This window comes from Syngnathus scovelli, chromosome 19 (assembly GCF_024217435.2).
Source record: "Syngnathus scovelli strain Florida chromosome 19, RoL_Ssco_1.2, whole genome shotgun sequence".
Classification (NCBI taxonomy): domain Eukaryota; kingdom Metazoa; phylum Chordata; class Actinopteri; order Syngnathiformes; family Syngnathidae; genus Syngnathus; species Syngnathus scovelli.
The window spans coordinates 8477944-8499755 of NC_090865.1; the positions used below are offsets into that span (position 1 = coordinate 8477944).

At 39.1% G+C, this 21812-nt stretch overlaps 1 protein-coding gene across 9 annotated transcripts; it reads right to left on the reverse strand.

Annotated features, from left to right (window-relative positions):
- Nucleotides 1-2633: 2633 nt before the first annotated feature.
- Nucleotides 2634-16639, reverse strand: LOC125987026 (uncharacterized). Of its 9 annotated transcripts, none has more exons than XM_068648987.1 (9): nt 15738-16639; nt 14512-14531; nt 13327-13348; nt 12525-12927; nt 4580-12395; nt 4387-4467; nt 4152-4277; nt 3901-4010; nt 2634-3823 (listed from the first exon to the last, which is right to left on the reverse strand). In XM_068648987.1, exons 4-5 carry the CDS (start codon nt 12660-12662, stop codon nt 5412-5414), a joined length of 7122 nt encoding a protein of 2373 aa, XP_068505088.1. In that variant the 5' UTR covers nt 12663-12927; nt 13327-13348; nt 14512-14531; nt 15738-16639; the 3' UTR covers nt 2634-3823; nt 3901-4010; nt 4152-4277; nt 4387-4467; nt 4580-5411. The 9 variants fall into 9 exon arrangements, with proteins under 9 accessions (XP_068505088.1, XP_068505089.1, XP_068505087.1 ...); XM_068648988.1 differs by having other exon boundaries at nt 4580-12406; nt 15738-16633; XM_068648986.1 differs by having other exon boundaries at nt 4580-10304; nt 10422-12927; nt 15738-16613.
- Nucleotides 16640-21812: the final 5173 nt, after the last annotated feature.

Genomic DNA, 21812 nt, shown 5'->3' on the forward strand with positions numbered 1-21812 from the left:
CCCACGGTAAGCAAATATTCTAATAAATTAGCACTCTAAAATGTGTGATTATACATTTATATGTGCACTCTAAGAAAATAAAACGCTTTTACGAGAAAAAATACAGCGGATTGTAAAACACATTACACAACCTGTAAATCTTACAATTTAAAACTATAATTCCTCACAAAATAACATTTGTGTACAAAACTGATAAATCCAACATCAATTTTAAACCAATTTAACATGACTGCCTTCATTTTCTCATGTACAATTTGCACGGAGACATTGCTTATTTTACATCTGATCGCATTCAATTTCACTGAAAAACATCAGTGTAAAAGTATTAATAATCATCATTAAAAGCCTCATTTTGAGAAATTAATTAGACTGATTATTTTCTATTTGTTATAGTGAATAAACATTTGCATACTACTGCCAGAAACGGTGCTGAGAGTTGACTCTTTTATCTAGCCGCGCAACTCGCATGATTGACAGCGCCACCTTTTTTTTTTCTGGCCGCTCATTCGTTCCCAGGATTTTTTTCCCTCATGCGGTAAGGATCAAAAGAGGTGTCCAGCCTTGTTAAGGCGGCATCACAATGTTACACGGATAAAACAATATTGCCCATTTATAATTGTACAAATAAGTTTATACAATATGACTCGGATTATTTGCTCATTTCGTTTTAGAGTACGCACTACTAAATGATAATTAGTCAAGACACACAAAATGCACCAAGATGTACATTCTCTGTCTGTCTTAAAAACTAAACCATATGAAGAAATATATTGTTCGAGAGATGCTTACTAATGGATACATTTTTTGAGGTCATAGGACTCTTATAATAGATATAATAATATACATGTTTAAGGTCATAGGACTCATGTAATAGTTTTACACTTGCCGTCGTGCGCGAGGTTTATTTTGCTTCTTTTTTCCATCGTGCTAGAATTCCAGCTCTTCTTCAACCAAATCGGTACAATTGTTATTATACCTTGTAAGAAACGAACCTGAAGACGTCTTACTAAAATTCGCGTGTACAGGCTTTTTAGGAACATTTGAAAAGGCCTGTCTGTACACGCTAAAAAGTGAGGATGTGACTTAATTTTCACCCAGTTTAAAGTAGCAAATACTAATTTACACAGTAACACAATGGTGTACAGTACAACAATAGACTACAAAGTGTTTATAAATGTTTTGGGAAAATCTAATTTCGGATCGGGGTGACATTGATAAAGAGCGACTTACCTCTTTCGATGTCTGGGAAGCTCTGGCGGGAACCGTGCGCCCCAACATGTTTGTGGGTAGTGGGAAACTTCAACTACAGTGCAGGCTAAACAGATATGCAACATTTGCGTATGCGAGCAATAAAAAGAGTGTCAGATATATGCCTGTAAATTCGTGTGAAATGTGACTATACGATTGAGTGAACATGTTACAGCATTTTAAGCTGATGTTCATGATATGATATACATACTACGATCATAGTCCTTGTGAATTCAGATTTCTTTGAACGTATCACAACCCCCAACCCCCGCCCCCATGCAACTTTAATAGTATTGACCAATATGATATTAATTACACACGCAAGAAATAAAAATACTAACAGCTAAACACCTCATGTGAAATGTGATTCTACGATTGAGAGCTGTCAGTCATGGTCAAAATATATTTTTCACCATGACTACAGTTCTGATCTCGGTTCTAAACGCCATTCTCTGCGGCCAGATGTTGTTCACCAAGTATAAATTGGCAATGACTAAGTGGTAAAATAAATGGGCAATTTGAAAAGGCATGTACACGCGGATGTCTAGTAAATTAAATGTGAGGATATAGGAATACTTAATTTTCACAACGTTTAAAGTGGCGAATACTAATTTCCACAGTAACAGTAACGCAATGGTTTACAGAGCACTGGGTCTGATTGGCTACCATTACGCTGCCTTAGCCAACCGGTCACGTAATTGGACGCTGCCTTTGCCAACCGCTCACGTAATTGGTCGCTGCCTTAGCCAATCGCTCACTGACTTATTACGTTAACCCGGAAACTGTCTTGTGTTCAGCAGTTCGATGACAATGTGAAAGTAAAAACAAAACACAAATGAAAATCTATTCAACTACATTTTCACTTTCACACAGAAAAAATCGACAGTGCTCTAAAATGGTAATAAGAAATAAAAAAACAAGATATGCATTATAAAAAAGTTAATAGTGTTTAAAGAAGCATAGAAAATGTCAAAATTATGTAATACTTGGAATAGAAGTAACTTTTAGAAACGCGAGAAATAACAAAAATATAAAAAAATGGATGGATAAAAAAATATAACATGATTAAAAAATTATAAACATGAAAAATAATAAACAATAATTGAATAAATTGGACTTGACTTGAATGTGTTCAAATTCATGTTTAAATATTGGAAACAGAAAACATAATAAACAAGTATGAATAAATTGGACTTGACTCGAATGTGTTCAAATTCATGTTTAAATATTGGAAACAGAAAACATAATAAACCAATCACAAGGGGAATAAAAACACGGTGCTTTTTGGGACAAAATACAGTTTTTATTTTAATTGAATCAAAGAAGTAATGCTTGAAATAATATAAATAACTTTCAGAAACTCTGCAGAAATACAAATAAAAACATATATCAAGTATTTTACTGATTCAATAAATAATAAACATAAAAATGATAAACAAGAATGAATAAAGACTTGAATGTGTTCAAATTCACGTTTAAATATTGGAAGAAATAAACAATAAAGCAAGCCCAACAAAAGAAAAAAAATGGGTTCTTTTTGGGGCAAAATACAATGTTCTTTTTTTTTAGCTGAATCAAACATGTAATGCTAGAAATAATATAACTTTTAGAAACTCTCAAGAAATAACAAAAATAGAAAACATATTAAATGTTTTACTGATTCAATAAATAATAAACACAGTAATAATAAACAATAATGAATAAAGACTTAAATGTCTTCAAATGTACGTTTAAACATTGGACACACCAAACATAATGAACCAAACACAAGAAAAGAAAAAGCGTGCTTTATAGGACAAAAATGCAGTATGATTATTTTTCCAGCTGAATCAAAGACGGCAGTGGGGCAAAAAATATGCCATAAAGAAAGCCATGCTTGTGCATGGGGATGCAATTTTTTTTATTTATTACAAAAGATAATGCAAACATAATTTGAGGCAATAAATAAAAATATAGAATGTTCAACAACTGTGCAACTCAAAATGGTTACAACTTCAGAGTTTAAAGCACTGCCAAAATAACAAATTAACTGAATGAATGAATAAATAAATAAATAAATAAATAAATAAATAAATAAATAAATGAATAAATGAATGAATGAATGAATGAATGAATGAATGAATGAATGAACGAATGAGAACAGAAAACAGACTGTATCTGAGGCTTAGTAGAGTAAAATCAGAGGTACAAGCTTCCGACTGTTAAAGGCCAAGCTGTTCTTTTGTCTGCGCTTCCGACTGTTAAAGGCCAAGCTGTTTTTTGTATGCATTTCTGGATGCATGTAGAACCACAGGCAATACCCAAGAACATACTAAAAAAACCATGAAAGAGGTGTTGAGAAAAAGGAGCAAAATGCTTCATGAAAATATTCCTTTTATATAAATAAATAAACAAATAAATAAATAAATAAATAAATAAATAAATAAATAAATAAATAAATAAATGAGAACAGAAAACAGACTGCATGTGAGGCTTAGTAGAGTAAAATCAGAGGCTTCCAACTGTTAAAGGCCAAGCTGTTCTTTGTCTGCATTTCTGGATGCGTGTAGAACCACAGGCAATACCCAAGAACATACTAAAAAAAATCATGAAAGAGGTGTTGAGGAAAAGGAGCAAAATGATTCATGAAAATGTTCCTTGTTGGTTACTCACAGAAGAATCAGAAGAAGTCCTGTGTGTTACCATGCTGTTTTGGGAGTTTGTGTTTCATGATGCTGGCCTCCCTTGTACAGGTCTTTTTGAAAGGCTGGGCTCTCCCTGTGCTATAATATAACATCATAATTAATTCATTTATAAAAATCACATTACAATACAGTCATACGTCAGCCATATGTACAACTTGCGTCCATCTACTAAAGAGTGAATGACATGAACACATTCAATTTGGAATGACAGTTACTTACGTGTTGCTTGGAGTCAATAGAAAAGGAGAACATTGGTCCCATGGATCTTCTTAAAATGTCGGTCATTTCTTTGGCTAGACAGGCCTGGTCAAATGGAGCATGTGGAGCCACACGCAACATAAAAAACTGAAGAAGAAGAAAAAACACAGAGGTGGTTGACGACATGAGTTGAAAAAGACATTCAAAATTAAAGAGGGTGTTTTGTGACAATAGTCAATAATAATTGGCTACTTACAGAGGAATGAGAAGTCCTGCTTCTTGCCACCCTGGCTTGGGAGTCATTGGTCCATGATGAATGTTTTTGCATGCTCAAGGTCTTTGTGGAGAAAAAAGGACAATCCAGCAAAATTGATTGAAAATGTATGATTCTATAGAGGGCTTACACAAGCTTAACTATAAATTACAACATGTTACAATGTTATAATTACATTACAATAAGGTGATATGTCATGCCTCTGGCCTCCATTCTGGGATGAACTGCTCTCACAAGATAAAAACTGTTAAAATACAAAAGAGTGAAATAGCAGCATTTACTGTCGTTAGAAAGAAAGGAAAAAACATGTTTCATGACGAGCAACTTACCTCATCTGTTTTCTGTTCTCGCCTCGTGATTATGACATTAAAAAAAATTCAAAATAAAAATTAAAAACAATTAAAAAATTAAAGTTTAAAAGGCCTTCCCTTAACTCTTCTGTAAAATTTGATTGTAAAATTGAAAAAGTTAAAAAGTCCCCCCTTATCTCAACCATAAGTTAATTTAAAAATGTAAAAAGTTAAAAAGTTAAAAGTTTTCAAAGTTAATTTAAAAATGTAAAAAGTTAAAAGTTTTCAAAGTTAAAATTAAAAAAAATAAAAGTAAAATTTTTAAAAATTAAAAAGTTGAGTTGAGGGAAGGCTTTTTGAAATTTTAAAAAGCCTTTGCCTTCCCTTAACTCAACTTGATTCCTCACCAACCACCAACCACTATCCATCTCAACCTACAGGACTATCTTTCCACCATAGACATGAGGTCAGCTACATTTATACTATCTGCAGAAAACATAAAGTATGTCATACATAGGTCTGTAGTTATGTTTTATTTTGAATCTAATGGTTTCTTTCATTTGTCATTTTGAGCAACCTTCGTCCCAGATCCCATCTACCATAAAGGCAACAAATCACCCACCACATCCCACCACTAATATTATACACTTACGACGACGTTCACGTTTTGATTTCCATCCTTTTTGCAAATGCTGAACGACATGATTTAGCTGTGGCTTACCTTTCAGTGGTCAAAACACAGAAAACAGGATTGTGATAGCTGTAGTACGTTTGCAAGACACCTGAATGAAGAGCACACTGAGGTCGAGAGACAAAAATTAGGTCAAGCAATGTGTTTTTGTCAGTGGTAGCAGTGGTTATGAGTTGTGTGTAACCTGTTGAGCGAAACAAATCAAGAATGGGCTTGAATGAGGCAGATTGCATATCTTCATTAAAATCTCCACATACCAAGATCTGATGATGGTCCATTACTTCAAGATACCTTAACAAATTTCCCAGGCTTGGCAGAAATGTGCGCAGACTGTTGCCTGGAGGCCGGTAAACGGCAGCAATCAACACATTGAGGGGAGCTTCAAGTTTCACCACAACAAATTCAATGTCGGTCACACCCTGTATGTATTTCTTTTCCTGGGCCGCGATGTGACTTTTGACACAAATACCTACGCCGCCACCAAGTTTTGTTGCCAAGTCAGGACAGTTTGTGTAAGAATCTCTTCGGTTCCTGTGAAACATTGTGAAGCCTTCCAAGCAGGCACGTCCATCAGCCACAGATCCTTGAAAGTGTGTCTCTGTGAAGCACAAAACATCAGCAAAATGCAGTTCGTGGTGACACCTGATATCCTGCACATGACAAGACAGCCCTTCGGTGTTATGATGGATGACAACCAGGTGATTTGCCCGATCTACCGACGGCATCACGTGAAGGAGGGGCATTACGCTCTCCAAAGAATCCTCTGCCATCTCAGCAAGAGCAGCAGTGATTTCTGGATTTGCATGAAGTCTTCTCTCATCCATATGCAGAATATGCAGACCACTGAGCGAAGTCACTCTACTCAAAGCTACGTACCCCATACCATGTTCGAAAACGCCTTTCAGCGAAACAGCAGCCTCTGATGTTGTCATGCCTTGTACCTTGTGGATCGTGCAGGCAAAAGCAAGCTTGATAGGAAACTGTCGACGCATCACTCCAGCCTTTTTCAGCTTTTCCTCCTGTCTGTCAATGTACACACGGTTAGCGGCACGCGCTGTGTTACTCACATGATCAAGTTCCAACCCAAGTTTCTGGACACGGGCTTCGTTCGGATAGTTGACCAATTCCACAATTTTTGCAAACGTCCCGTTGCACAAACCTGCTTGAACATCAATATTACGTGTGAGCATAACCCGAGCACCGAGGGCAACTTTGATTGAGTCCGGGAGCTCGCTCTTAGCGCCTTGCACAGGGAAAGTTTGCCTCGCCATTCTGCCAGTTCGTTTGTCCTTCTTGTAGTCATCTGCATCAATTTGTACAATGTCCTTATGAAGCAGAGTCAGCATCGCAGAGTTATGGCCATCTACCTGTTTATTGGTGGCAAAAACATGCAGAATATGACTTGGACACATTTCTGGAGAAGTGTACCTTGTGGCAAGCAGAGCTCTGTCCAGTTCCGACAGTTCTTCAGACTTCTCTTTGACCCTGAGTCGGTTCAGGAGTTCAGCAAAGGCAACATCATCTTTCTGCCTCATGATGGTGGTGAGCGTGATCTTTTTGAAGTTGTCACGCCAGTGGTCCAGCCGAGTGGGATCGTACACGCATAGAGGTTTGGACTGTCTCACGGGAGGGAGCTGAAAGAAATCTCCAACAGCAACAACAGACATGCCACCAAAAGGTAAATTGATGCCTTTGATTTGTTTCAACCTGGCATTCACATAGGCAAAGAGGTCTTTGGACACCATGGAAATTTCGTCGATAATGAGTATTTCGGCGATTGACAGCTCGGCTCTGACTTCGTCCAGTTTATTGCCCAGGCCGTGGTATGGGGGTTTGAGACATCTCGGCAGTTTGAGCAGACAATGCAAAGTTGTCCCAGAAATGTTGAAAGCCGCCGTGCCAGTGAAGGCTGCGAGAACAACCGTCTGTTTGGAAATGTCGGCCTCCTCAGCCAGCCGTGGTAGTCTGTTCAGTATTTTGGTAGCCTCTGCATGGATACATTTGATCAGATGTGATTTGCCGGTCCCGGCGCCACCGTTGATGTAGTAGAAGAACTGCTCGATTGGCTTTGAGTTACACACACGTTTTATGCACCAATCTCTGACCTTGTAGAAGACAGCCGCTTGCTTTTGGTTCAGGTTCCGATACATGTCACGTAACACTGTGGGATCGATGGCAGCAGCCTCTGTCACAATGGAAATTTCTGTTGTTTCTGACCTTACGTTATAGTCCGGGACATTTTCCTCCACGTTGTCATTTGGTTCATCTCTTGCGTTGATTTCCTCAATGCATTCGAGTCTTTGCAACTCACTCTCAGGAGCCAGGTGGCACCATTCGTTTATGACAAGCCCACTCTCCTCCACCTCTTGGATGGCATCGTCAATGTCTTTACTGTGTTTCTCATACCTTTCTCTGTTCCTTTTGACAATTTCGCACACACGCTCCACAGAGTCACTATATGGTAACTGTACACAGGCATGATCATGAAACAACTGATATGAGGGACAGCGTTCAGATTTTAACTGGCAATTAGCACGATGAGGCAGGTACAGCTTGAGCAAGGAGCAATAATATTCCTCTGGATTCTTTTGTTCTGAGAATTTGCAATATTTGATGACTGCAGGTTTTTCTTTTCTTTTCTGGACAAACCCCATGTCATTCAGCAGACGCAAAACATTTTTGCCTCTTACCTGTTTGCCATAAACAATTCTGCATGTTGATGCAAAATCAGCCAAGCACATCACTTCAAAGTCCTTCGTTTGGGGTCTGCATTTATATTTGTCTGGCAGGCCAGTCATCCACACTTCATGAGACTCCTGCGTTTTGCCCTCAAGGAGTGAGAGAGGATAACTCATTTTCAGCGCATTGTCACTCGTTTGTACAAATATCATACTGCGAGAGGACTGTTTCATATGCAAGCCGCACGCACGTGCGACACACTCCTGAGCACTCACTTCTCTTTTTTTTGAGTACGCTTGCATGATTTGTTTCATTTCATCACTCTCATTGACATTTTCATTGCGTGAGTTTTCAATAACAGATTTCAAGTATTGACTCAGACCGTGTTCAGCTTTGCTGATGTAGCTGCAGATGTATGCGATGCACGAATAGGCATTCAGAATGTACTGGATGTCCAAGTTGCCATCCCAGGCAAGAAGCAAATGGCGGTTGTAGTTGTTCACCCAGCAGTCTTTTGGATCTCGCTTGAGCACAACCGAACTCTTTGAGGCGGTCATGTACAAACATTCCATGTACTCAGCATCAGTGAGCTTGCATTTAGCCAAAAGCTGTGGCAAAGTCAGGGATGATGTTTCAGGTTCATTCAGCAAACGCTGCACACGAACAAGCTTGTCATTTGCCACCACCTGCTTCTCCTTGTGTTGATCTTGATTTTCACAGGCTGCAGGTGTGATGATCATTGTGGTTTCGCACGGTTGTTTGGGAAAACCAAATCTGCAGTTTGCACCTTGGTGTTTGACACACGTTTTGGAGTGACTTTTGCTGTGCATCTGAACTTCTGTGACTTTTTTATACAATTCGGGTTCCTTTTCTGGGTCCGGCAGCTGAGCCGAGATGTAGCGAGACACAAATTCACAGATGGCTCCTTCTGAGGCTTCCTCAAACACAGGGGCACCTTTAACCCATATGAGACAATGAATGTGAGGACTTCCTCTGTGCTGAAACTCTAACCTGTAGAAGTAGTCAACGACTTCACCAATCGGTTGTGCCGGAGAGAGGATCAAATCTCTGAACAGAGCTTCCACACGTTTGTCAAACATGCGCATTGTCGTCACTGGATTGCTGCGCAGAATCTCACACTTGGTAGCCCAGTCAAGTTCAGCAAAATTCACCACCTCACCTTGTTGCGCTTTAATGGCAGTGATGACCTCTTCCCAACGCATTTCGGCAGCAGAAAATGTGCAAAAAAATGTGGGTGTACCCAGCTGTCGGATCATTGCAAAGAGATCTTTGGTGGTTCTTTCCCAATAGGCTGGCGTCCCTCTCAGGGGAGTCATAAAACGGACGGCATCTTTGCTGCGCACCAGTTTTTCAACTTCACGTTTGTCCTGCAGCATAGCATTGTTTATCCTTCGACCATCCCTGGTAAAAGGTTTACCTTTGCGTAGCTGGATTCTCATGCTTGATGTTGCCTGGTAAATTTCAGTCACAAACTGAGCAAAGAACAAGTAGTTTGTATCACGAGCAAAACGTTCATCCACACAACACAGACGTGTTTTGAAATATTTGCTTGGTGTGAGTTTTATTTGTCTCCCTTCATCAAGGGTGTTTTTTCCAGTTGGAAACTGCACTGGAAATGCCATGGCCTCAAGTTTGGGTGTCCTGAAAAAGCTTACAGGGTTATTTCTTTCTGCAGGAGCCACACAGTAAATGCCTTGAGTAAAACTCATAATTTCCTCTGACACATCATTTGGTTGGAGACATGACTCCAGGATAACCCCACCGTTTGGTGCATCACCTTCTTCCACATTGTCAGCACTCTGTTGGTTTTGCACATTACCACAAGGATCATTCTGTGAGTCACTGTTCAATTCACAGAGAGCATCCCTCTCAAATGTGTGGATTGCCTCGAGGTCTTCCTCATTGTAGTCACTTTCGTTCATTTCGTCTCCATCAGAGCTGCTCTCGTCATCAGCGAGCGTCGGGTCACAAAGGTCAGCATCGTTGCGAATGGTTATGTTTCTGTACTGCGGATGAATTTGTTTCAGTTTTATCAGGGCACTCATTAGCTTGGACCACGTGACAGTTTGAAATATCTGATGCCCTTTGTAACAGAGTCGTCTCTTCAGTTTCACTCGCAACACCTGAGACCTACTTCTTAGTCTGGGCAAGACATTGACCGTTTCTTCCACTTCAGATGGTACACACACAACATTCCCACGAATGGCTCGTTGTTGACCCTTTGGCAGAGGGACAATTTTGGCAAATGAAATGCATTTTGAAACAAGATGTCTTTCCAGAATATTCAGATCACACAGTTCAGTGGGAATGTCTGCAAGTTGGAGATTGTTACTTACAGCAAGTGCTGGCATTTTACCATCTTTGAGATGTGCATGGCAGGTGTGACATATCCACTCCATTTTTCTCTCATCCGGTACTTTGCAGCATGTGTTACATTCACGATCACAAACATGAACAAACCTTCGTGTAAGGCAACTTGCAACAACGTCCTTGTTTTTCTTATATTGGATCAGCTGGCGTACTTGATTGGGAAATAATGCTCTGTGGCAAACTGTGCAAACAAAAGTCGGTCCATTTTTTACCTGAACTTGGAAGAGCGCAACAGCTTTCATGATTGCGCAGTCGTTTCTCTCTTTACATAATCTGTTGATGACTCTGTATTTTTGTAGCAGTTTCATTGCAGTGCGATTTGCATTTGCCTTCATTGATGAATCATGTTTGGCTTTCCAGACCAAACTCGTGTTTTCTTTCTGCTTGGATCTGAATACAGGATCAAGTGCGTAACGTTCTTTGATATAAGATCGTTGTTTACGCCTAAATTCATCGTCATGACCATATCTTTGCTTGATGTAGGAACGTTGTTTGTTCCGAAATGTATCGTCATGACTATATCTCTGCTTGATATAGGAACGTTGTTTGTTCCGAAATTGATCGTCATGACCATATCTTTGCTTGATATAGGAACGTTGTTTGTTCCGAAATTGATCGTCATGACCATATCTCTGCTTGATATAAAAGCGCTGTTTGTTCCGAAATTCATCATTATGACTATATCTCAGATTGATATAGGAACGTTGTTTGTTCCGAAATGTATCGTCATCACCATATCTCTGCTTGATATAGGAACGTTGTTTCTTCCGAAATGTATCGTCATGACCATATCTCTGCTTGATATAAGAACGTTGTTTGTTCCGAAATGTATCGTCATGATCATACCTCTGCTTGATATAGGAACGTTGTCTGTTCCGAAATGTATCGTCATGACCATATCTCTGCTTGATATAAGATCGCTGTTTCATCTTAATTGTGTCATGTTTGCAATAGCGGTCGACTGCAAACGACTTTTGTTTTACACGGAAATTAGGGTCTTGCTGGTAGCGAGTCACTATGTAGGACTTTTTACGTTGTCTAATCTCTGGAGTTTGGCCGTAACTTTCCTTTTTTTTCAGGTTTGCGTTTATTCGCCTTGTTTCTTGTTTTGTGACTCTCGCCATAGCTTTATCAATTATCTTATGGGCTTGAGTTCGTCTTTGAAATGTTTTCCTTTTGGATTTCGCAATTTTCAACACATCTCGTGTTTGTTTTTGTTGTGTACATTCCACCTTACTGTTGTCATGCGCCTCCTCAATGGACTCGTAGTCTTTGCTAGCACATGGTCTGGACTCACCCGTCACCACACGCTGTGTCATCTCAGCAGCAGACTGGCTTAACATAGCATCATCATTGTGTGTTCTCATAAGAGACGATTCTGCATCAGTCGCCATTTCACGATCACTTGCATTGTCAATAGGTTGAAAACTTACCGGCATCAATTCATATTGAGTAGTGGGAGCGGCACCAGCCAGAGTGAAAACCTGTATGAGCTTATCTATCAGATCGTTCAAATGTGTAAAAAGCATCATGACAGCTGTACCATGTGGTGCACCGGCAGGCAGAGGGAGCCCATCACGTTCTCTGGCGTGTGGATCAAAATAGCCATATCTTCCTTGGTTTTGGAAAACTGCAATAAACAATGAATTCATAACCAAAATAGCACAATTTATCTCTGACACCAGGCACTGAAGTCCGTCACGGAGCATCATAAATGCCACATCAGCAATAGAGGAATTGAAAAGACCATACATTGACTGATACTTTATTAACACATGTTGTTTGTGAAAGCCATTCACAATGGATGGAATTTCATCGGTTGCCAAATGATGATGTTCGTACCGTCCTTCTGCTTTCAGCATAGCCACAGTAGCCACATAGAGCTCATTGCCTCGATCGAGAACAAGGTCCAGGTGAGCACTGGTCACATTGTCTGTCTCCTGCAGGAAAGCTAGAAATGTAACAGAGTTTGCAGCACACTGACTGTTTCTGGAATCAGCATACTTTGGATGATCTTGACTGTAGGATGCCAAAACGCATGTTACAGGATCATGAGATGTAGACATTACCTCCATAGAGTTTTCAGGTTCAATGGCCATCAATTCTTTGGCGGCTGTTGGTTTATCTGCACTTCCAGAGTCTGTGTTATTTTTACGCTTTTGCCAGGTTACTTTGAGAGCTTGCGCCTTCTTGCTTTTGCGTGGCATGGCTCGCGTGTTGCACTTTTCTCAATTGGATTCCGCACAACAGGTAATAAAGAAGTCTCAATAGTCAGGCCCCGATGCAAGGGGGATATCTTTCAATTCACAGCCCAAAAAGGGTTTTTTCAATGCACAGCCCAAAAAGGGGTTTTGTCTTATCCACACCACAAATCGTCTTATCAACACCACAAGAGGGACAGTAATTGAAAGAAGTCAGAGACACAAGGTAGAGCAGCGATAAAGAGGGTTGGGGTGGGACTCAGTCGACAGCCTGGAGAGAAGGGGTACAAATAGCATAAAAGCATTAATTAAAGTCAACCACATAATTCAAATCGTTGTTACAACGGTACCATCTTCCTACCACTCTTATAATTCAGGTCAGCTTTAAAAAATTGTAGCACTGCAGTCTTATTTTTACTGTGACCACTGACCCGCTGTATATGAGAAATTGACTTAAATTAAATTTCCATGACAATTTATAATAAAATGTGAAATTCGGCGAGCAATTCTGTACAGAAAATCATGTTAATTATGTGGCCACATAAAATGAATGATAAAATGCACAGCAGTAAATGCTTAAAGATTGTAGTTATATTCCTAACAATAGCATTTATTTATGGCATAATGGGTGGAAGCATGGTTAGCTGGCTGGATACAATCCGCACTTCACCTTTGGTCAAAGCGAATGAACTCTGCAAACAGAGACAAAAAGAGAATCAGTTATTGTACTTGAACATACATCTGCGTACAAAAATCATACAAAATGTTGCAAGACTTTAAAATATACAAATATTTTGATATTCTAAATATTTTGTAGCACACAATCTCCTTAATCAAAATTAAGCAAGAACAGAACATCAAAATTTGAATATTCTTCACTTCAAACACATCCACACAGTGGTCACAACTAAGGATGCTCATGTCACCAAACAAACCAATGATACAAAAAATTAGAGGAATAGTCACTATTCACACACAATACGACTGAAGGTCGCAATTTGTTAGAAAACCCAAAGGGTTAGCTTAATATTACATTTGAATATGACACATATTCAACCAATGGTAACATAAACACACATAAAACATGCATTAACATCCTTTCGTCGTAATACAGCAAATGTATTACATCACGTGATGCATTATTAGTGGCGATAGCATGCAAACACGATACGCAGTGTCTCTGCAGCGCTGCTTTGGCTTTCATCAGCATCTCAAAGAAAATAAACAAGAACGGATCTATACATGCTTTATAATGATAGCAGAAGTAAAAAAAGCTGCCTCATAAAAGTCGTTGAAAATTGGACAAGCTACCACTTGTTTTCAAAGAACTTGCAGTGGCGATGAAAAATAGACACGCCCCGCCTCGTCTTCATTGCAGTATAGCTCGGCAGGTATTCAATGGCCGTAAAATGTTTCAAAATGTGAGGGGTTGATGTATGATGTTGACAAACAAGTTTGACACTTGCAGTAATTTCAATAATTAGTCTTATATTACTTTTTTCATTTATTGTTTACACTACAACGGAGCGACAGCACCGCATCCGTTTTTAATGTTACTTGGGTGACACTTAGTGTTCAAATTGGGAAGTAACAGTACGTCAAGCACCACAACAACAAACGTAATACATGACAAATCTCCCCCACAAAAAAAACCTCGAATCTTTGTGACATTTTGTCAGGGTACTTTCTATGTAACACCAATATCTACTTTGCAATCCCCTTCAGTCGTGTATTTTCAAAATCCAGTAAAAATAAAGAGCATGAAGGAGTATTTTGTTGACGATAAAAACTACAAATCTGTCTGAAAAAGTCTGATGCCATTCGTGAAATTAAACAATCATAATCCACACCTTACCTTTGATCAAAGCAATTCAGCTGCAGATAGAGAGGAAGAGAGAGAGAGAAATCAGTTACTGTACTTCAACATAAATTTGCATCAAATGTAAAAAATGTTTTAAAAAGTATTATTTATCATTTTTAATTACAAAAAAATATTTGGGTTTGGAATGTTTTAATACTTCTTGCACACAATCGCTCCCAAACAAAAAGATACAATACAGAATAAAAACGTGAATTTTCTTGTTTGGAGAAAATGTTCAAACTTCCACAGAACCCACAACACACTTTTACCACATCCGCAAAATGGTCAGAACCAGAGATGCTCCTATCATGATCAGCCAATTTTCATGAAAATTGGTGCAATTCAAATACATAATTAAACTACTCTATCACGATTCATCATCGTTCATCATCGCCTTCAGGGTTCTCACGGTGAGAACCTCACTGCACACATACAGACCAATCATACAAATAGCAATGCCTTAATGAGGCATACAAAAGTAAATTTATCGAACATGATATATTCAAAAAATTCAAATATTTCAAAAAAATCATTCAACCAAAAACGTGCATGTAAAAACAAATCTTTTGTTATGACCCAAAAACTATGTGTGTATTTATATGTATATGAATAAGTATACAGCCACTGAACATTTTCAATAAATGTGAATACATGACTGAGCTACACGCCTCAAATGCCTCATTTTCTAAACAGAAATTACTTTGACACTAATAAAAACACCAGGTTGTCAGACGTAACTCAACAAAACTTGAGCTCCCCGTTGTTATTGAATAACTTCAGGGAGAAAGACGCCATACATTTTTGCCGTAAAGAAATTAAAATGGGGGGCGTATGATGACTTTATATACGAAACACAAGGCAACCTAAACAACATATGGACATTGAACCAATCTTATTTACAATGTACAAACATGACACCAATCGTCCTTATTTTGCTGATTTTAATCACCCCTCACGTTAGAGCGTCTTAGGACGCAAGGACTATAACGCTCAACGGTTGAAGAATATACGAATGTTGTTTACACGCGCGCTAACAAGCTAACTGTAACAAACGCAGATGCTAGCGTGCTAACAATAGCAAGAAGACGCACAGACCGTTTGAAGCTAAGTTGCCAACACGCGCGGACAAACACCAAATGGACATAAAAATGATAGTTTAAAGTAGATTAGACCATATTGGAGCACATTTAGCCATTTGAATTCTTAAGACGGCGTCTTACCGTTGTCGCGCAGCAAAGGCAGCACCGGAATGAATGTAATGTTCGCGTCGTAAAGCGTACATGCGCTCGTGAGGCATTTAAGGCAATGGGAAAATCTAAATTTCAAGTCCCTGGGGTAAGCTTATTAAATTACCGTGTTTTGAGCCACGTACCTAGTCACAAAAATGACGATGTGCTGCTGGTTGAACATCAAAAGTAGCGTTTGGACAATTCTGTGATAATTTTGCAATGTGGCGAGGCAGTGTCGTCTGTGGTTGTTTTGGACACGACTTTTGTAATAATAATCTTGGGCTGTTATCAGTTATCTACCCTTTACGATAGACGCACATGCACTTCGATTGGGTACATTGTGGATACGTTTCTTGTTTGCTGTCTGTATTCAGAGATGAATGCAATGAAGCGGGTTTTTGATTCTTCGAGCAAACGTGAATGCGTCTTGCCGGTTGTACTTGAGCGTGCTAACAATAGCATGAAGACGCGAGGACCGTTTGAGGCAAGGTTTCCTACACTCACAGGCAGACAAACATCATATGGACGTAAACATAATAGTTTATAGTAGATTAGACCATTATTGAGAACATTTGGCCTTTTGAATTCTTAGGGCGTTGTGTTGCGATTTACCGTCGTCACGTAGCAGCGGCAACACCGGAATAAATGTAATGTTTACGTCTATACGTGAATACGTATACAAATATACGGGTTAAGGAGGTTCACTTTTGGGGTTCAAATTTTAAAACGGGTTGAATCGGACAAAAATTGCAAAAATAGAGCAAATGTTGAATCCCCATAGAGAATGAATGGGAAATTTAAAAAAGAAAATTGCGCCAAAACGTTTTCAAATTTGGAACAAAACGAAAAAAAAAAACGGCTCTAGAAAGTTCACTTTTGCGGTTAAAATGTTGAAACGGGTTCAATCGGACAAAAATTGAAAAAGTTAGCGCAAATGTAGGTATTTAGGGCACTTAATGTTGAAATAAGATCACGGTTTGATAAGAGGCACTTCCGATCCAGCTGAGGTCACTTCCGGTTTATTCGCTTCCAGTTTAAAAAGGTGACTTCCGGTTTGATTTGGGGTCACTGCCGGTTTACTTGGGGTCGCTTCCTGTTTACCTAAGGTCATTTCCGGTTTGATTTGGGGCACTTCCGGTTCATTCTGGGTTCAGTGGGGGCACTTCAGGGTCAATCCAAGATGGCCACCACACTGGAAGTGGGGGTGAAGGGGCTTAATATGGTAAGCATAAGGTAAACAAAGTGAATAAAGTTGGAATGGGTTGAATCGGTTGAAAAATGTGGAAAAAAAGAGTAGTAAAATGAAATTGTAGAGAATTTTTGGAAAGTTGTGGAATAGGCAGGCAAAAGATGAACAGTTGAATGTTGGAACGGGTTGAATCGGTTAAAAAATGTAGAAGTGAGAGCAAATGTTGAATCCCCATAGAGAATGAATGGGAATTAAAAGAAAAAGCAATTGCGCCAAAATATTTTGAAATTTGGAACAAAACGAAAAAAACCAGCTTCAGGAGGTTCACTTTTGGGGTTAAAATGTTGAAACGGGTTCAATCGGACAAAAAATGCAAAAGTTAGCGACTAATGTAGCGATTTAGAGCAGTTAATGTTGAAATAAGGTCACTTCCGGTCTATTTGGGTCACTTCCGGTTTGAATAGAGGCACTTCCGGTCTAGCTGAGGTCACTTCCGGTTTATTTGGGGTCACTTCCGGTTTAAAAAGGTCACTTCCGGTTTAAAAAGGTCACTTCCGGTTTGATTTGGGGTCACTTCCGGTTTACTTGAGGTCACTTCCGGTTCATTTGGGGTCACTTCCGGTTTGATTTGGGTCACTTCCGGTCTATTTGGGTCACTTCCGGTTTGATTAGAGGCACTTCCGGTCTAGCTGAGGTCACTTCCGGTTTATTTGGGGTCACTTCCGGTTTAAAAAGGTCACTTCCGGTTTAAAAAGGTCACTTCCGGTTTGATTTGGGGTCACTTCCGGTTTACCTAAGGTCACTTCCTGTTTACCTAAGGTCACTTCCGGTTCGATTTGGGGCACTTCCGGTTCATTCTAGGGTCATTGGGAGCACTTCAGGGTCAATCCAAGATGGCCGCCACACTGGAAGTGGGGGTCAAGGGCTGAATTGTGTAAGCATAGTGGAAGTGGGGGTGAAGGGGGTGAATATGGTAAGGATGAGGTGACCAAAGTGAATAAAGTTGGAATGGGTTGAATCGGTTGAAAAATGTAGAAATTAGAGTAGAAAAACCAAATTTTGTAGAATTTGGTTGAATTTCAAAATTGAAAATTTGGAAATTTTGGTAAGTGGGAAGGTGTGGAATAGGTAGGCAAAAGATGAACAGTTGAAAGTTGGAATGGGTTGAATCGGTTGAAAAACGTAGAAGTTAGAGTAGAAAAACGAAATTTTGGAGAATTTGGTTGAATTTCAAATTTGAAATTTTGGAATTTTTGGTAGGTGAGAAGTTGTGGAATAGGCAGGCAAAAGATGAACAGTTGAAAATTGGAATGGGTTGAATCGGTTGAAAAATGTAGAAACTAGAGGTGAAAAACGAAATTTCGTGAAATTTTGTCGGAATTTTTAACGTGAAAACGTGAAATTTTTGAATTTGGGAATTTTGGGAATGTCGAGAATCATTCCGAATGTGGTTTGAATGTGCTGAATGAGGTGAATTTAAAAGGGGAATGACGTAAATGTGAAATGTAGAATCTGCCATTGAGAATGAATGGGGAAAAATTTGTCGTAAATTCGCGAATTTTGCGAAATCGGAAAATTTTCGGAACGAGAAAAATGGAAGCGCTCATCTCGTGAATATTTGGAATACGTCAAAAGTGGAACGGAGTGAATCGGATGAATTATGTGGAAGAAGAAGCGGGACAAAAAAGTGTGGAGAATAAAATATAATAATAATAATAATAATAATAATAATAATAGAGAATGGTGTAGAATAACATATGTGTGAAGGCCATCGCCTTCACACAATAATAGAGAATGGTGTAGAATAACATATGTGTGAAGGCCATCGCCTTCACACAATAATAGAGAATGGTGTAGAATAACATATGTGTGAAGGCCATCGCCTTCACACAATAATAATAATAGAGAATGGTGTAGAATAACATATGTGTGAAGGCCATCGCCTTCACACAACTAGAAAATGCAATTTCTGGAGAAATTGCGTGTGAAGGCGAAGACTTTGAATCACTTCTTGGGGAATGATGCCGAATGATGTTGAAATGAGTTGAATTTCTTGAGAAATGTGGAAAATAGAAGTGTAATACTAAATTTTTGAGAATATGGTTGAATTTCAAATTTGATTTTTGGAATTTTTGGTAAGTGGAAAGTTGTGGAATAGGCAGGCAAAGGATGAACAGTTGAATGTTGGAACGGGTTGAATCGGTTAAAAAATGTAGAAGTGAGAGCAAATGTTGAATCCCCATAGAGAATGAATGGGAATTAAAAGAAAAAGCAATTGCGCCAAAATATTTTGAAATTTGGAACAAAACGTAAAAAAACAGCTTCAGGAGGTTCACTTTTGGAGTTAAAATGTTGAAATGGGTTCAATCGGACAAAAAAAGCAAAAGTGAGCGCCTAATGTAGCTATTTAGGGCAGTTAATGTTGAAATAAGGTCACTTTGGTGATTTGGGTCACTTCCGGTCTATTTGGGTCACTTCCGGTTTGAGTAGAGGCACTTCCGGTCTAGCCGAGGTAACTTCCGGTTTATTTGGGGTCACTTCCGGTTTAAAACGATCACTTCCGGTTTAAAAAGGTCACTTCCGGTTTGATTTGGGGTCACTTCCGGTTTACCTGGGGTCACTTCCGGTTCATTTAGGGTCACTTCCGGTTTGATTTGGGTCACTTCCGGTCTATTTGAGTCATTTCCGGTTTGAATAGAGGCACTTCCGGTCTAGCTGAGGTCACTTCCGGTTTATTTGGGGTCACTTCCGGTTTAAAAAGGTCACTTCCGGTTTAAAAAGGTCACTTCCGGTTTGATTTGAGGTCACTTCCGGTTTACCTGGGGTCACTTCCGGTTCATTTGGGGTCACTTCCGGTTTGATTTGGGTCACTTCCGGTTTAAAAAGGTCACTTCCGGTTTGATTTGGGGTCACTTCCGGTTTACTTGAGGTCACTTCCGGTTCATTTGGGGTCACTTCCGGTTTGATTTGGGTCACTTCCGGTCTATTTGGGTCACTTCCGGTTTGATTAGAGGCACTTCCGGTCTAGCTGAGGTCACTTCCGGTTTATTTGGGGTCACTTCCGGTTTAAAAAGGTCACTTCCTGTTTAAAAAGGTCACTTCCGGTTTGATTTGGGGTCACTTCCGGTTTACCTGAGGTCACTTCCTGTTTACCTAAGGTCACTTCCGGTTTGATTTGGGGCACTTCCGGTTCATTCTAGGTTCATTGGGAGCACTTCAGGGTCAATCCAAGATGGCCGCCACACTGGAAGTGGGGGTCAAGGGTTGAAATGTGTAAGCATAGTGGAAGTGGGGGTGAAGGGGGTGAATATGGTAAGGATGAGGTGACCAAAGTGAATAGAGTTGGAATGGGTTGAATCGGTTGAAAAATGTAGAAATTAGAGTAGAAAAACCAAATTTTGTAGAATTTGGTTGAATTTCAAAATTGAAAATTTGGAAATTTTGGTAAGTGGGAAGGTGTGGAATAGGTAGGCAAAAGATGAACACTTGAAAGTTGGAATGGGTTGAATCGGTTGAAAAACGTAGAAGTTAGAGTAGAAAAACGAAATTTTGGAGAATTTGGTTGAATTTCAAATTTGAAATTTTGGAATTTTTGATAGGTGAGAAGTTGTGGAATAGGCAGGCAAAAGATGAACAGTTGAAAGTTGGAATGGGTTGAATCGGTTGAAAAATGTAGAAATTAGAGTAGAAAAACGAAATTACGAAGAATTTGGTTGAATTTCAAATTTGAAAATTTGGAATTTTTTGTAAGTGGGAAGTTGTGGAATAGGTAGGCAAAAGATGAACAGTTGGAAGTTGGAACGGGTTGAATCGGTCGAAAAATGTAGAAACTAGAGGTGAAAAACGAAATTTCGTGAAATTTTGTCGGAATTTTTAACGTGAAAACGTGAAATTTTTGAATTTGGGAATTTTGGGAATGTCGAGAATCATTCCGAATGTGGTTTGAATGTGCTGAATGAGGTGAATTTAAAAGGGGAATGACGTAAAAGTGAAATGTCGAATCTGCCATTGAGAATGAATGGGGAAAAATTTGTCGTAAATTCGCGAATTTTGCGAAATCGGAAAATTTTCGGAACGAGAAAAATGGAAGCGCTCATCTCGTGAATATTTGGAATACGTCAAAAGTGGAACGGAGTGAATCGGATGAATTATGTGGAAGAAGAAGCGGGACAAAAAAGTGTGGAGAATAAAATATAATAATAATAATAACTAGAATTTGCAATTCCTGAAGAAATTGCGTGTGAAGGTGAAGAGGTTGAATAAATACTTGGGGAATGTTGCAGAATGATGTTGAAAAGAGTTGAATCGGTTGAAAAATGTAGAAATTACAAGGGAAAAAGGAAATTTGGGAAAATTCGGTGTGAATTTCAAAATTGAAAATTTGGAATTTTGGGTAAGTGGGAAGTTGTGGAATAGGTAGGAAAATGATGAACAGTTGAAAGGTGGAATGGGTTGAATAAGTTGAAAATGTAGAAATTAGAGTAGAAAAACAAAATTGTAGAGAATTTTTGGTAAGTGGGAAGTTGTGGAATAGGAAGGCAAAAGATGAACAGTTGAAAGTTGGAACAAATTGAATCGGTTAAAAATTGTAGAAGTTAGACCAAATCTTGAATCCTAATAGAGAATGAATGGGAATTAAAAGAAAAAAAAATTGCACCAAAAGTTTCTGAAATTTGGAACAAAAGGAAAAAAACGGCTTCAGGAGGTTCACTTTTAGGGTTAAAATGTTGAAATGGGTTTAATCGGGCGAAATTTGCAAAAGTTAGCGCAAATGTAGGTATTTAGGGCACTTAATGTTGAAATATGGTCACTTCCGGTTTGATTTGGGTCACTTCCGGTTTGATTAGAGGCACTTCCGGTCTAGCTGAGGTCACTTC

What these genes read in the sequence shown, in the direction of transcription:
- LOC125987026 (XM_068648985.1), bottom strand. Translation starts at nt 12,662, where the DNA reads ATGCCACGCAAAAGCAAGAAGGCGCAAGCTCTCAAAGTAACCTGGCAA.